The sequence below is a fragment of the Pygocentrus nattereri genome, chromosome 12, assembly GCF_015220715.1.
Source record: "Pygocentrus nattereri isolate fPygNat1 chromosome 12, fPygNat1.pri, whole genome shotgun sequence".
NCBI classification, from domain to species: Eukaryota; Metazoa; Chordata; class Actinopteri; order Characiformes; family Serrasalmidae; genus Pygocentrus; species Pygocentrus nattereri.
This window is the reverse complement of record NC_051222.1, coordinates 42,662,037-42,677,518: the sequence shown is the minus strand read 5'-3', so window position 1 is coordinate 42,677,518 and position 15,482 is coordinate 42,662,037. Positions and strand designations below refer to the sequence as shown.

The 15,482-nt window shown below is 42.1% G+C and overlaps 1 protein-coding gene across 2 annotated transcripts in view; it reads right to left on the bottom strand.

The window, feature by feature from the left end:
- Nucleotides 1-2,959: 2,959 nt before the first annotated feature.
- LOC108413169 (lysophosphatidic acid receptor 1-A-like) overlaps nt 2,960-15,482 on the bottom strand; it is a 46,567-nt gene continuing 34,044 nt past the window's right edge. Inside the window, exon 5 of one of the 2 annotated variants that reach the window (XM_017685549.2) lies at nt 2,960-3,328. In XM_017685549.2, coding sequence (XP_017541038.1) covers nt 3,224-3,328 — 105 coding nt within the window. In that variant the 3' untranslated portion in view covers nt 2,960-3,223. Of the gene's footprint in view, nt 3,329-11,380; nt 12,374-15,482 lie in introns of those variants that run through there. The other variant, XM_017685550.2, reaches the window with a different exon arrangement.

Sequence of the window (15,482 nt, the reverse complement as noted above, 5' to 3'; positions counted from 1 at the left end):
GTGAGTCTCTCTTTCCCGGCATTCCAGCTTCCGTTCTTCTCAGGAGCCTCACTTTCATCTCCTCAAAGAACCTGCAGACACGCCTGTCTGAGAAGCTGGTTGATGATCAAACCCATTCAGTGGTGCTGAGGTCTGGACTCTGGGCCGGTCAGTCCATCGTCCAGCTTCTTTGTTTGATGTGTCCGTCTCCTTTTCTCAGTGAGGTTCTTCTTGATCAGCTACACGTCCTTTCAGACCCACAGCGCCGAGTGGTCTTCTCACAGTGGAAGGATGGACAGAAACACCTGTGGATGTTTTCAGATCTGAAGCAGCTTGATCTTCTCCTCTCTCTCAGAGATCAAAGCTTTCAGTGCTGTTTATCTGATTGGGGCAGTTTTGTGCTCGAGCAGCTCTTCCAGGTGATTGTTAGGAGGCCCATTTTCTCTGGAGCTTTCAATCAGATTTTGAGCTCCAGTTTTGGAAACTCCTGTTTTTTCACTTTGACTTTCTCCGTCATTGTGCAGGTGGATTTTATTATATCTCATCTTTTCACAAGCGTCTGAAAAATGAAGAACTTGTGTTTAATGGCTGTTTTGAATGGAAATTAAAGAAATGAAAGTTGGCGTTTGACTGTTGCACAGCACTGTCCATATGACTCAACGTCACAATGTGTCTTAGAAACATATTTCAGTATAAATTTTATATAAATTCTCTGATTTCAGTATAAATCTACAGATCAGAATGTCTAAGATGATTAAAAATGCATAGTCATTTTGATATGGCATGAGATTGACTTTGACTTTAAGCCCCAGTCTGATAATGAAATCAGCCCTGATTATCATCTACATTTAGAGTATGAGTGCAGGATAATGAAGGAAAACTTCACTGATGTTCTAGTTTGCTGTTTAGGTTTGTGTTAACGTGGTATTTGCTGATCAGTGAAGGTGTTTGTTGATCAAAGTATAATATAATATAACACCAGTGTCCAACACTGCAGCCTCATATCATTTACATCTCAAATCTTTATTGTTTTTTAAATATAAATTACAGTTTCACATCCACATCTTCAAAGGCTTTGCAGTCCATCAAAAGTTTACTAAACTAAAACTGCAACTTCCAAGAATAAAAAGGTTTAAGTGCATTACATTAATGATAATATGAGCTTTAAGACAAATCAGTGCCTGGATAAATTATGTATATTAATGTAACACTGAGTTCTTTGTGCAGCCAGCAGGTGGTGCAATTTCATTGCAGTGGAGCCACATGACCTGGAATCGCTCAACCCCTTTACTGCACAATTTTGCCTCAGGGCAACAAACTAATTTTCCTCACTTAACATAACATCATACATATTTGAAGCCAATGCCAGCGTTAGGAATAAAGGGAATAGATTGATTAAGCCAGTAAAAAGCATGTACTTGGTAAAACTGTTAAAAGTTGGTTTGAAAGCTGCCCTTAACGCATTCAGTATAATTTTTTTGGAATGAGAATTTGCAGGAATATCTTTGTTGCCTAGAAGCAACATTGTGCGACAGTGGAATGGATTTAGCCAGTCACAATCCAGACCTCCAGAGAACACAACTCTACACTATTTCTTTCCGTTGCCTCAAGGCAACATTATGCATATTTAAAGACAATGATAGGGTTCACAATAAAGGCAATATATTAAGCCAGTAAAATCATGTACTTGGCCGTACTCTCTCTTAGGGGCCACTTTTAAACCTCATTAACGTTCAGTATCATTTTTGTTATGGAAATTTCCAGAAATATGTTTGTTGCCTAGACGCAACAGCGGAATGGATTTAGCCGGTCACAAGCCAGGACTCACCCCTTCAGGGAACACGGCTCTATAACATTTCCTCCCATCATCACACAATGTTGCCTCATTTCAACGTACTCCACAGGACCCCTGGAAATGAACTGAATGTTTTATAGACAACTGCTCTCAGTGTGTGCAATAGAAGGGTAATGAAATTAAATGTTGAGTGTATTCAGCCTGAAAGATACAAAACGGATGGAAGTATAGAAACAGAATGTGTAGCTGGTGGCTGCTGCTACTGTTTTTAGCTATGCTAACATACGTTAGGCCATGTTTACAGATCACAGTGAGTCCTACAGACTCAGAAACCACATAATCGGGTCTCTGAGAGACACTGAACACCTCCACGTGGTTTGGGGTTATTCAGAGTAGAGGAATACATATTGCCAAGCTGAGCTACACGTTCAGCCTCATAGCTCCAGTGCTAAACTCAATGAGCTTCAGACGCTAAATGTCTTGGCTGATTGCCCACAACTTCATCGTAGAAAACTCCTTCAGTAAGAGAAGACCGTGCTTCATACACCTGTACAGTTTCACATAATAAGACTGCATAACACGAAATCCACCCCAGGCGATAACACAAAGTCCACCTCCTCGTATCTCCACCTCACTGTCCACTTTATCAGCTCCACTGACCGTATAGCTGCACTCTGTAGTTCTACAGTTACAGACTGTAGTCCATCTGTTTCTCTGATACTCTGTTACCCTGTTCTTCAGTGGTCAGGACCCCCATGGACCCTCACAGAGCAGGTAATATTTGGGTGGTGGGTCATTCTCAGCACTGCAGTAACACTGACGTGGTGGTGGTGCGTTAATGTGTGTTGTGCTGGTCTGAGTGGATCAGACACAGCAGATACAGCTGGAGTTTTTAAACACTGTGTCCACTCACTGTCCACTCTATTAGACACTCCTACCTTGTCGGTCCACCTTGTAGATGTAAAGTCAGAGACGACAGCTCATCTGCTGCTGCACAGTTTGTGTCCTCTAGTCCTTTATCAGTGGTCACAGGACGCTGCCCACAGGACGCTGCCCACAGGACGCTGCTGGCTGGATATTTTTGGTTGGTGGACTATTCTCAGTCCAGCAGCGACACTGAGGTGTTTAAAACTCCAGCAGCACTGCTGTGTCTGATCCACTCAGACCAGCACAACACACACTAACACACCACCACCACGTCAGTGTTACTGCAGTGCTGAGAATGACCCACCACCCAAACAGTACCTGCTCTGTGACAATGTGTGTTAATGTTATGGCTAATCAGTGAATTCCTCTAATTTTCCCTTGAAGTCCATTCAATTGCAGATCAGATCACATAACTATTGACCTGTGTCAGTTTTGCTGCCACGCAAATGTTGGAAGTGCCCAGTTTGTGCTACATTAACAATCAGTTTTCTTCAGTTTATCTAGACGTGAGAACTCCAGCTCTCAAGTCTCAGTGCAGTCCTGTAGGTCCTCTGCTTCTCGCAGAACCAGCTGAGTCCCGTTTGGCTGGGTCATCGGGATCTGGTCATCTTCTGGCTTCCTGCCTGCCTGTTCACATACAGAGAGATGAAATGAGCAATGCTGTAACATCAGCATCTGATTTTTCATATCTGTTTTTTCCAGCTTTGGAAATTGAACCTTGTCTGTTAACCAAACTGGCTTTCTTTCCAACAACTCTGGAGCAAATCTAAACAAGTGCTCTGAAAAAGTATTTTTCTTTTTGCTAATCTGTGGTTTGCACCTTGCAGCTCACCCATGGACGCCACTTTCGCCCAGTGTGTCTTATTGTGGAATCACTGACCAACACTCCCAGTTTACCATCACACTCTATACTCAGGAACCCCCAGATCCGCACCTTCTGTCCAGCAAGAAAAACTACTTACCAAAGGCTCCACTAAACCAGTGGGTTTTTAGCCTAGACTTAAAGACTAAGGCTGAGTCTGAGTCCAGAACATTAGCAGGAAGATTATTCCAGAGTTGGGGGGCTCTGTATGAGAAGCTCCGCCCCCTGATGGAGCTTTATTAGTTCTAGGTACCAGTAGTGAGCAGCACCTTGTGATCTAAGTAGGCGTGATGGTTCATTGTGGGAGAGAAGGTCACTCAGGTACTGAGGGGCGAGTCCGTTTAGAGCTTTATAGGTCAGTAATAGGATTTTATAATCAATGTGAAATTTAACTGGTAACCAGTGCAGGGCTGATAAAACTGGGCTGACCTGGTCAAACTTTCTGGTTCTTGTGAGACTCTGGCTGCAGCGTTCTGGACCAGCTGAAGCTGGTTGAGGCTTTTGCTGGGACGTCCAGACAGCAGGACATTACAGTGTCCAGCCTTGAAGTAATGAATGCATGAACTAGCTTTTCTGCGTCCTGTAGGGATCATGCATTTCTTAATTTAGCGATATTGCGGAGATGCAGGACGGCTGTTCTAGTGATTAGTTATATGTGTGTCGAAGGACAGATCAGCGTCCATCACGACACCAAGACTTTTAACAGATAAGCTTGATGCAGCTGAGAGATTGTTAAGTTTAAGTGTTAAGTTAGACAGTTTGTTTCTAGCTGCTTTTGGACCAAGAAGCAGGACCTCTGTTTTATCTGAGTTCAGTAGCAGAAAGTTACTCAACATCCAGTCTTTTATGTCTTTTATACAGTCCTCAATCTGGCTAAGTTTAATTTTATCATCTGGTTTGCTTGATATATATAACTGGGTGTCATCGGCATAGCAGTGGAAATTCATGCCGTGTTTACAGATAATGGTGCCTAGTGGTAGCATATATATTGTAAATAATATAGGTCCTAGAACAGAGCCTTGTGGAACACCATACATTACTTTTGCACGAACAGATGATTCACCCTTTACATTAACAAACTGATAGCGATCAGTGAGGTAGGACCTGAACCAGGAAAGAGCTGTTCCTGTTACCCCTACAAGGTTTTCTAGTCTATCTAGTAGGATAGAGTGGTCTATTGTGTCAAATGCTGCACTAAGGTCAAGGAGGACTAGCAGAGACACATTTCCCTTGTCGGAGAATGACAGGAGATCATTTACCATTTTTACTAGTGCTGTTTCTGTACTGTGATGTGGCCTAAAACCAGACTGATTTTGTCATGTATATGATTCTTATTCAAATAGGAGCTTAATTGTTTTGCTTCCGCTTTTTCCAGGATCTTCGATATAAAGGGGAGATTTGAGATATGTCTATAATTTGATAGTTCACAGGGATCGAGGTTAGCTTTCTTAATCAGCGGTCTAATTACTGCAATTTTAAAAGTTTTTGGGATATATCCGAGGCTAAGAGAGGAGATTATTATTGACAGAATAGGCTTAGTTATTTCTGGTAAGATTTCCTTGAGTAGACCTGTAGGACTCAGATCTAACACACAAGTACAAGATTTTGTGGAAGACTAGTTCATTTTGTTTAAATGATTCCAGCCTCTCTGTATTGTAATCTGCACTTATTTTATTGTACTGCACTCTGTATTGTAGTTTATTGTATTGTATCTTATTGTTATTGTATTGCATTGAATGGCACAGAGTTCTGCGTTCAACTCTGGTTCTTTTTCTCTTGGTGTCTGCAGTGACTCTGTTTCTAGCAGTATCTGAGCTCAGGACTGTCTTTTTCTCTAAGCTATTGGTAACTAGCAAAGATACTTTCTCTAGATTGACAAAGCACTTCTTGTAAGTCGCTCTGGATAAGAGCGTTTGCTAAATGCTGTAAATGTAAATGTAAAGATTATAATATTCTCAGGGTCTAGACTGCCATTATAAGACATATTATTATAGAGTTTAACTGTGTTTCTGAATTTTCTGCCTAATTTTTTCTATTTTATCACTAAAGAAATTCAGAAAGTCATTGCTGCTATAGGCTAGTGGCATCTGGGGTTCAGTGACTGTTTTGTGCTAAATAGTAATCTAGGATTATTCTGATTGCTTTCTAAGAGAGAGGAGAGAAAGGCTGAGCGTGCTGCAGTAAGTAAATGAATGAAGGGTCTCTTGGCTTCTGCAGAGCTGGACTTGGTTCTGGGTATTAACTTTAAAGTGACCGCAGAGTGACCACAGCTGTGTTCCAGAGTGTTCCCTGTAGACGACGCGGTCACTCATTTACACTCAGAAAATCAACATGGGATTTGACTAGGGGCGCCCAGACCTCTGCACAAGACTGCACCTGCAATTACATTATAATTAACAGTAATTAAGCATTAAAAAGCAGTGTGGGAGTGACGAGCCATATGGCAGTGACTCATCAGCGAGTGAGGGCGGCTCAGTGATGAAGCACATCAGTCTGGTCAGTTCGTCTGGGACTGGTTCCTTTGTTCTCCCACCTTCCCATCTCAGCCCCCCGCCCCGAGGACCAGAGGCAGAGAAGCAAGACACAAGGGCAAGACGTGAGGACGGAGGAACTGAAGCAAAATGCCCCTCCTGAGTCTTAACCAGAGCAGAGAGCTGCGTTTACACAAGCTGCTGGTGTGAAATTCACTGCTGACCACAAATATAAATGATTAGATTCAGAGGAATTTCCTGCTGGTCATGCTTCAGGGAAAAGATTAGCCTCTCAAGAGACCTCCAGAGAAAGATCTGGACTGGAGGTAATAGCAGTCCCTTGGTTTTGATTATCAGTATAAAATCCTGGAATTTGGTTTATAGACCCCCCCCCACCCCCCATCACACCCCCATCCCCACCCCCTGTACGCCTTTCCAAATATTTACCTTGATGTTTTACTATTTTATTTACTACTTGATTCCTGTTTGATTTTTCCCCACATAGTCTTCCTTAGAAACACTCTAATAAAGGGTTCTTCAAGGGTTCTTCAGCAGAGAAAATTCTATATAGAACCAGGAAAACTCAAAGAACCCTTTGCACGCTTATGGAGTTCTTGACATCATGAAGGGGCTTTCTATATATAGAACCTTTTGAAAAAGGTTCTTCTATTTTAACAAGCTTGGACTGAAGAACCCTTTTGGTACTTAATAGAACCCTTTGAAAATGTTCTGCAGCATATGCTCTTTCAATCTAAAGAACCCTTACATGATGCAAAGAGCCATTTAATCAAGCAAAGGAATCTCTGAGTGTTGATGGTTCTACACGGAAGAATTTTCTTTGCTAAAGAACCATTGAAGAACCAGTGCAGTTAAAGGACTAAATGTACCGCTTCTCTTTGGTGGCGCATTTGATTCATCTTGGTTTGCAAATCGCTAAAAAAGCTAAATATTGTGGAACCTACTGTGTCCTAAAACGCAGAAGGAAATAAAGGCACTGTGACCTACTGAGGGGAATTTCCAGGCTAGTAAATATTAGTATTGTTGGATATTGTTAACTTTATAGTGGCCAATATCGATATTAATATCTTTAACACAGCAGACCTGTCCAACCTCAAAGGAGCTGCTAACTAAAAAGCAGATCAATTTTATATACAGTATACAGTTAAAAATAAAATGAAGTTTCTGATAAAGTCATATCCAGAATGAAGTTGTAATAAAACCGATATACAGACTGAAGTCAAAAAAATAATTGCAATATTTTGGAAGGGGTCACTAAATCTCATGACAGGCAACAAATATCACAATAACCAAAAAATATTTTATCATGGAAGTACTTGTTTCCAAAAAACTTGGAATATTGAATAAAAGTTTTTACATTTTCCTTCATAACATTTCCACAACACTTGTGTCAGAAGTGATGTTTTAACTATTGTAGTTTGTTCTCCTTCAGCAGCTGCTTTTAAACCTGCCTTAGTGAAGCCACTAATGAAAAAGATCAGCATGGATCCTTCTGTACTAAATCATTTTGGACCAATTTCAAACCTTCTTGCTTAAGTTTTAGGAAAACATGTTTTCAGACCATTAAATATCTACAACCCCAATTCCAGTGAAGTTGGGACGTTGCGTAAAACATAAATAAAAACAGAATACGATGATCTGCAAATCCTTTTCAACCGATATTCAACTGAACCCACTACAAAGTGTGGGCACTACAAAATGTGTGGCACATTATGAAGCTCAAAATACGACAGCGGAGACCCCGGACTGCTGAGCAGCTGAAGCTGGACATCAAGCAGGAATGGGAAAGAATTCCACCTACAAAGCTTCAACAATCAGTGTCCTCAGTTCCCAAACGCTTATTGAGTGTTAAAGGAAAGGTGATGTAACACAGTGGGAAACACGCCCCTGTCCCAACTTCTCTGGAACGTGTTGCAGGCATCAAATTCAAAATGAGTAAATATTTGCAAAAAACAAAGTTTATCCGTTTGAACATTAAATATCTCGTCTTTGTAGTGGCTTCAAGTGAATGTAGGTCGAAAAGGATTTGCAGATCATCGTATTCTGTTTTTATTTGTTTTACACAACGTCCCAACTTCACTGGAATTGGGTGTGTGTGTATATGTATGTATGTATGTATGTATGTGTATATATATATATATGTGTGTGTGTGTGTGTGTGTGTGTGTATGTATGTGTGTGTGTGTGTGTGTGTGTGTGAAATAATAAACACTTTCATTTTTTAAGGGAAGCCCAATAAAAAATACACAGACTCCCCTGAATTTATTAGTTTTTAGTTTTTTTTTTTATGCGGTTGAGGTCTGTCCCGGTCTTTCTTTGCTGCAAAATGTGATCTATATATATAAAACTACATTACACTAAGCTAAAGGTTTACTTGTTTAGTGGTAATACATTTTTTCCCCATTAGATAAAAGGTGGAGCAGAGGGGGGGCTCACATCTCAGGGGGGCCCTCATGTCTCTGTTACCTTCTGGCTCCCCCTTTAGTGAGGCTGTAATAGCTCGACCTGCCGGAGTCTCTGCTTCACTCTCTTATGACTGTATACTGTAATCAGTCTGTATTAACAGAACTAACTGCCTATGAGTTTCTTTGTTGAGCTCAACAGCTGCCCATCCTGGCATTAAATATCTCGTCTTTGTAGTGGATTCAGTTGAATACGGGTTGAAAAGGATTTGCAGATCATCGTGTTCTGTTTTTATTTGTTTTACACAACGTCCCAACTTCACTGGAATTGGGGTTGTAGATATTTTATTCCAATCATAGTGCAGAGGCATTACTTGGCGTTGTGAGTGACCTCAGGCTCAGCGCTGATGTCCTTCTATTCAGGCTGTATTAGATCTTCATGCAAATTTTGTTACCATTGCCCACAAGATTTTCATCCAGTGTCTTGAATGCTTGGGCTGGCCCCCCGGGCAGTTTTAGAATGGTTAAAATCATACGTTGGTAATAGGCAGTTCATGGTTTCACTGGGAAATCAATAAGTTCATGTGGTGTCCTTCAAAATTTCAGTTTTAGGGCTTTTGCTTTTCTCTTTTTACATGTTAGCTGTAGGTGATGTCATTAGGAAACAACATTCCCTCATAGACATCATTTAACAGAGAAAGCATATTCACAGCTCAGTGAAGCAAGCGGCTGACCAACTGTACCTGTGCAGGTAAAGTGTTTGCTGATAGAGCTGAACAGTTAAATGAGCTGATATGTTTAAAATGATCGTTATCTTCATGCAAAGCGCAGAAGAAATAGTTCTAACTTTATCTGCTCTTTCGGTGTTCATTACTTTTATTCCTCTGTAGCAGACCTGGCCTGTTTCTTTGAGGGAATTTTTATGCAAATGTTATGCAAATGTATGCTTTACCTATTAAATGGTTAAGATGTAAATAGAGTCGTTCAGAGTGGTTTGGTGGGAAACGCTCTGTTCTAGATAAGCTGTTCACAGTGGTGGTGATAGGAACCAGACGTCCCCCTCTAAAAGCTCCTTTGGTGGTTCTGGATGGTAAATTAAATGTCTATATCTGTGTTGTAGTCATGGCGACGCCTGGTTCCCATCACCACCACTGTAAAGACCTTCACACCAAACCCATTTGACCACAGTTCGTTCCCTAAAAGAACCATTTTTCAAAGGAGATGTATGAAAATTAATAGCCTTAAAAAATCTCCAAAGGTTCTATACCAAACCTGAAGACCACAGGAGAGCAGATACCTTCTTGTCATCACTAACATGTCTTACATCTTTACACACAATCGCTGTTGATGCCTTAAGGAGCTCATCATAAGTCAAATTGATCAAAAGGCATGAGATCAAAAGATCTGGACTTCTGTACATTACAGTGAGGCCTCTGGGGATGGCACGGTTTGTGCTACAAGGCACTGCAAAGACGAAATCATGATGTTCCTGGTGTGGTTCAGCAGATCTGCACTCGGTCTCCACCACTCAGACACACCCAAAACGCTTTAAGGAATCTCTGGGTTCATCCATTTGGCCTAGCATCAGCACTAACTGGTGGAACTGGTTGCCCTTTTATACCAACACGGTCTGATTGTGGCTATTTTTGGTGGTCAGTTGTTGACGTCATAGTATCAGGCTTTAGGCACTTCCGCTCATGCGGTTCATTTGCGGGAAGTAAAACCTGGTTTTATATTAGCATAAAAGGGCTAAGCTGAAGCACACAACCTGAGCTGGTCTGAATCAGGCATAACCAAACGATCACGCCTCGCTCCAGCCCATCTCCAGTGTTAAAGCGATAGTTTTGTGCACGTTTGAGTCGTTTATCTTCGTTCCCCCTTTAGCTCTGGACTGTTTTTAGCTCTGGGGTGTACTTTGGTCCATCTTTTCAGGGTGACTCGTTAGCTCCATTAGCCACTGGACAGCTTCCGAACTGGACTATCGCTTTAACTGAGCAGGTACAGGCATGCAGGACGAAAGACACAGCAAGACAAGGAGAAGCTGCTTTTTCAAGCGTGTTTATTTGGATAAAAAAATAATCTAGAGATCCATTTGTGTATGAAAATAATAAAACACAAGCCGTCCAAAAACACAAAGAACTGAAAGAGTAAAGAAGAAAAGAAAAGAAAAACAGTATAAAGCGAGTGTGAATCCAGACGCGAAACCACACTGGCTTTTTGTGGCACTGAGCGGGAAATGATTGCCCACAGTCGTGTTAACACCAAACCACAAGCTCTCTAACACCCCCCCCAAAAGGACACACTACAGTGAAAACTAGTAGGTTAATGTCGTTCCCCTTCAAAGGGCCCATATCCTACATCTGTCCAGTATTTCACTCTCACTCGTGTTTGTCTAATTTCATCCATCGAAAATAAATCTTAATGAATTTTTATGAGATTTCCAAACTCTATTTAACTCACACACTGCCTTTGTTCCAATACTTTCCCTGTATAATTAAACATTTACGATGTAAACAAAGTCATTCAGAGCAGTTGGGCGTGAAACGCTCTGTTCTAGAGTCAGAACCGTTCACAGTGGTGGTGATGGGAACCAGACGTCCCCCTCTAAAAGCTCCTCACAGTGGTGGTGATGGGAACCAGACGTCCCTCTAAAAGCTCCTCACAGTGGAGGTGATGGGAACCAGACGTCCCTCTAAAAGCTCCTACAGAAAGTTCCTACATGAACTGGTTCTGAATTCACTGCCTGATGACTGAGACGCTGATTTATGAGAGTTTAGAGAACTTCAACTCCATTCATGGTGGAGGGAGACATGCAGGGCGCCGTGCGGCAAAACGGTCCCCAAAGAAAACTCATTATTCCAGATTTTCCACTGTTTTCCATCATCAACATTCCATATAAGCTCAGAAGACTCGTGTAGGTTCTCTGGTGGTTCTGGATGGTAAATAAAGTGTCTAGATCTGTGTTGTAGTCATGGCGACGCCTGGTTCCCATCACCACCACTGTAAAGACGTCTGAGCCATTTCACACTGAACCCTCTGAACCTCTGATTTCACCTCACTCACTGAACTATGGAGAGATTAGCATGATATGGGCCCTCCTGGATGGCAGCTCACATATCCACACAACACCTGCTGAGCGCATATAAGATGAACACTTATCAGGGCATTCCTTTGTGTGGATGTATGTGTGGGGGAACAAACAAGCGGCAGGAAGTCGGAGCGCGAACAATTCGGCGTAACGCAACAATTCACCCCCCTCTTGGCGCGCGACGCTGAAATGTTTCCACCGAGAAGGACGGATGTGTAAATATTTGAGGGATTAGTCTACAAACACACACGAGCTCATAAATGAGTCACGCAGCGGCGAGCGCGACGGACCGACAGCAGGGAGCCGCTGCACATCTGCTGGAAGTAGGTCGTGGGGGTCGCGGCAACGTGGCCGCGGCGCTCGGGTGACGCAGGGCTTTTGGACTGCGAGGACGTGGAGTTAATCCCAATCTGCAATAAATCAGCACACTAGTACCAAGTCAGCACGGCATTATAACGCTCTCCCAAAGCCGGCACTGACCCACACACACCCCGCACAAACAAATGCCCTGACAGCCCCACAGCACCCAGGGGGTGCAGCACAGCCCAGCCTTAAGCCTTTGGTGCACAGTCAGTCCTTCTGGAGGTGTAGAGATCATTAACGGGCACGCTGATAATAAACTGCAGCACACTTCAGAGTCTTGGCTTCTTCCCCCAAGATACACAGCATAAAAACGAAAAAAAGGAACGGCATCAATAAACACACTTCACAGACTTTGAGTTGATTGGTCGCCAGGGAGGAATAGTCAGATTTTTTTTTCATCCAATCACGAGGATGAAGCGCACGTTAATTTACAAGCTATCCACGAGTCTTCCAATTCTTGTCGCCTTCTCTGGATAGCATACATGACAAAATAAGAAAAAAAGGAAAAGGAGAAAACATTAAAAACAATAAAAACTGATGATGGGACTTTTTACAGGACATCAGAGTGAATGATGAACACAAAAAACTGAACATGCATCACTTCCGCATCATTAGTACTGCTGAAGACGCGCCGCCCCCACCTCTGAACACACACACCGACGGTTTCCTCACAGAACCATGGCATAAGATGGTTCTACACGGGTTCTTTACTAAAGACTAGGGAAGCATGAACGCCCGACAATCAAATTGCATGATTAAATGGTTCTTTGCATGGTGAGAGCGTTCTTTAGATTGGAGGGGGTGGGGGGGGTCTTATATATGTTTACATTTCGATATCTTATACAGTGCATCCGGAAAGTATTCACAGCGCTTCACTTTTTCCACATTTTGTTTTGTTACAGCCTTATTCCAAATTTAATTATATTAATCTTTTTCCTCAAAATTCTACACAAAATACCCCATTGTGACCATGTGAAAAAAGTTTTCTCGAGAGTTTTGAAAATGTATTAAAATTAAAAAACAAAGAAATCATATTTACATAAGTATTCACAGCCTTTGCCATGAAGCTCAAAATTGAGCTCAGGTGCATCCTGTTTCCACTGATCATCCTTGAGATGTTTCTACAGCTTAAATGGAGTCCACCTGTGGTTGATTGGACATGATTTGGAAAGGCACACACCTGTCTATATAAGGTCCCACAGTTGACTGCATGTCAGAGCGCAAACACCAAGCATGAAGTCAAAGGAATTGTCTGTAGACCTCCGAGACAAAATTGTCTCGAGGCACAAATCTGGGGAAGGATACAGAAAAATTACTGCTGCGTTGAAGGTCCCAATGAGCACAGTGGCCTCCATCATTCGTAAATGGAAGAAGTTCGGAACCACCAGGACTCTTCCTAGAGCTGGCCGGCCGTCTAAATTGAGCGATCGGGGGAGAAGGGCCTTGGTCAGGGAGGTGACCAAGAACCCAATGATCACTCTGTCAGAGCTCCAGCGTTCCTCCGTGGAGAGAGGAGAACCTTGCAGAAGGACAACCATCTCTGCAGCAATCCACCAATCAGGCCTGTATGGCAGAGTGGCCAGGCGAAAGCCACTCCTTAGTAAAAGGCACAAGGCAGCCCGTCTGGAATTTGCAAAAAGGCACCTGAAGGACTCTCAGACCATGAGAAACAAAATTCTCTGGTCTGATGAGACAAAGATTGAACTCTTTGGTGTGAATGCCAGGCGTCATGTTTGGAGGAAACCAGGCACTGCTCATCACGAGGCCAATACCATCCCTACAGTCAAGCATGGTGGTGGCAGCATCATGCTATGGGGATGTTTCTCAGCAGCAGGAACTGGCAGACTAGTCAGGATAGAGGGAAAGATGAATGCCGCAATGTACAGAGACATCCTGGATAAAAACCTGCTCCAGAGCGCTCTTGACCTCAGACTGGGGCGACGGTTCATTTTTCAGCAGGACAACGATCCGAAGCACACAGCCAAGATCTCAAAGCAGTGGCTTCAGGACCACTCTGTGAATGTCCTGGAGTGGCCCAGCCAGAGCCCAGACTTGAATCCGATTGAACATCTCTGGAGAGATCTGAAAATGGCTGTGCACAGACGTCTCCCATCCAACCTGATGGAGCTTCAGAGGTACTGCAAAGAAGAATGGGCAAAACTGCCTAAAGATAGGTGTGCCAAGCTTGTGGCATCATATTCAAAAAGACTTGAGGCTGTAGTTGCTGCCAAAGGTGGTTCTACAAAGTATTAAGCAAAGGCTGTGAATACTTATGTAAATATGATTTCTTTGTTTTTTAATTTTAATAAATTTTCAAAACTCTCGAGAAAACGTTTTTCACATGGTCACAATGGGGTATTTTGTGTAGAATTTAGAGGAAAAAGATTAATTTAATTCAATTTGGAATAAGGCTGTAACATAACAAAATGTGGAAAAAGTGAAGCGCTGTGAATACTTTCCGGATGCACTGTATATAGGTGTATATATTTTGAAAAGGGTTCTATGTGGCACCCAAACAGGTTCTTCTATTGTATATCAGGGTCAAGCTTAACGTCATAACAACATAAAAAAAACGTTTACAACACATTCCCCAATCCACTATGCAAAGAACTCTTTAGCCAAGCAAAGGGTTCTTTGAGTGTTCAGAGTTCCTTATAGAACCATCTTCTTTACTAGAACCATCTATTTTAAGTGTGTGGGAACCTGATTAGAACACATCAGTACTACTTGATTATTAGTGTAAATGCGGGTATTTGAACATTATTAGTATTTACATTCATGAATAAATTATTTTAGACTATTTAGAACATAATCTGCTTGTAATGTTGCCGGTCATGTTTTTAAGTACTTGTGTATTACAAACATCCCCAACTTTGAATGCCCACCGAAGAACAAGAAGACCACACGAGCTGTTAAAATAAGTTTTAAAAAGGTAAATATTTGGTTATTATGAGGTTTACATCTCTCAACCAATCCCAGCGCAGATATATAAGCAGCTGGTTCAATTAAATGGGTGTTCGGTCCACAAAGTCAAGAACCTCGGCACTGGTTCTGGTGCAAATTATATTAAATATACAAAAAAGAAAACCAGATTAGTCCAAAAAACAAACCTCTGATTGATCGGCAGCTACAAAAGCACCTCTTGGGCCACTCGAGTCACATGTCAGGTGAGAAGGCCGCAATAATAAGCCAACGGAAAAGTGTGTCTAAGGCTGTGTTCACACTGCAGGACTCCAATCCAATTTCTTCCTCCATTCAAATCGGTCATTATTGCGAACGGACTTGCTCCAAGAAACAAGACCTGCATTCATGGCTCCTAAACAAAAACACGTCAACGAATGACGTACGACATGGATAAAAAGGTAATCACCTCTGATCAGCTCTCAGCTTCGTCGTTACACAGTGAAAATGGCTCATGGTGAAGTTTAACCAGTTCAATTCAACATCAGTTAATAAATGCAAGATTCTTTCAGGTAGTGTAAAACTAGAACCGCTCATTATCAAATGAAGTTTTTTTTCTTTAGGTTGATCTGATTTTTTGTGTAGATCGAGACAAAGGTGTGAAAGAGTCGCTTTTG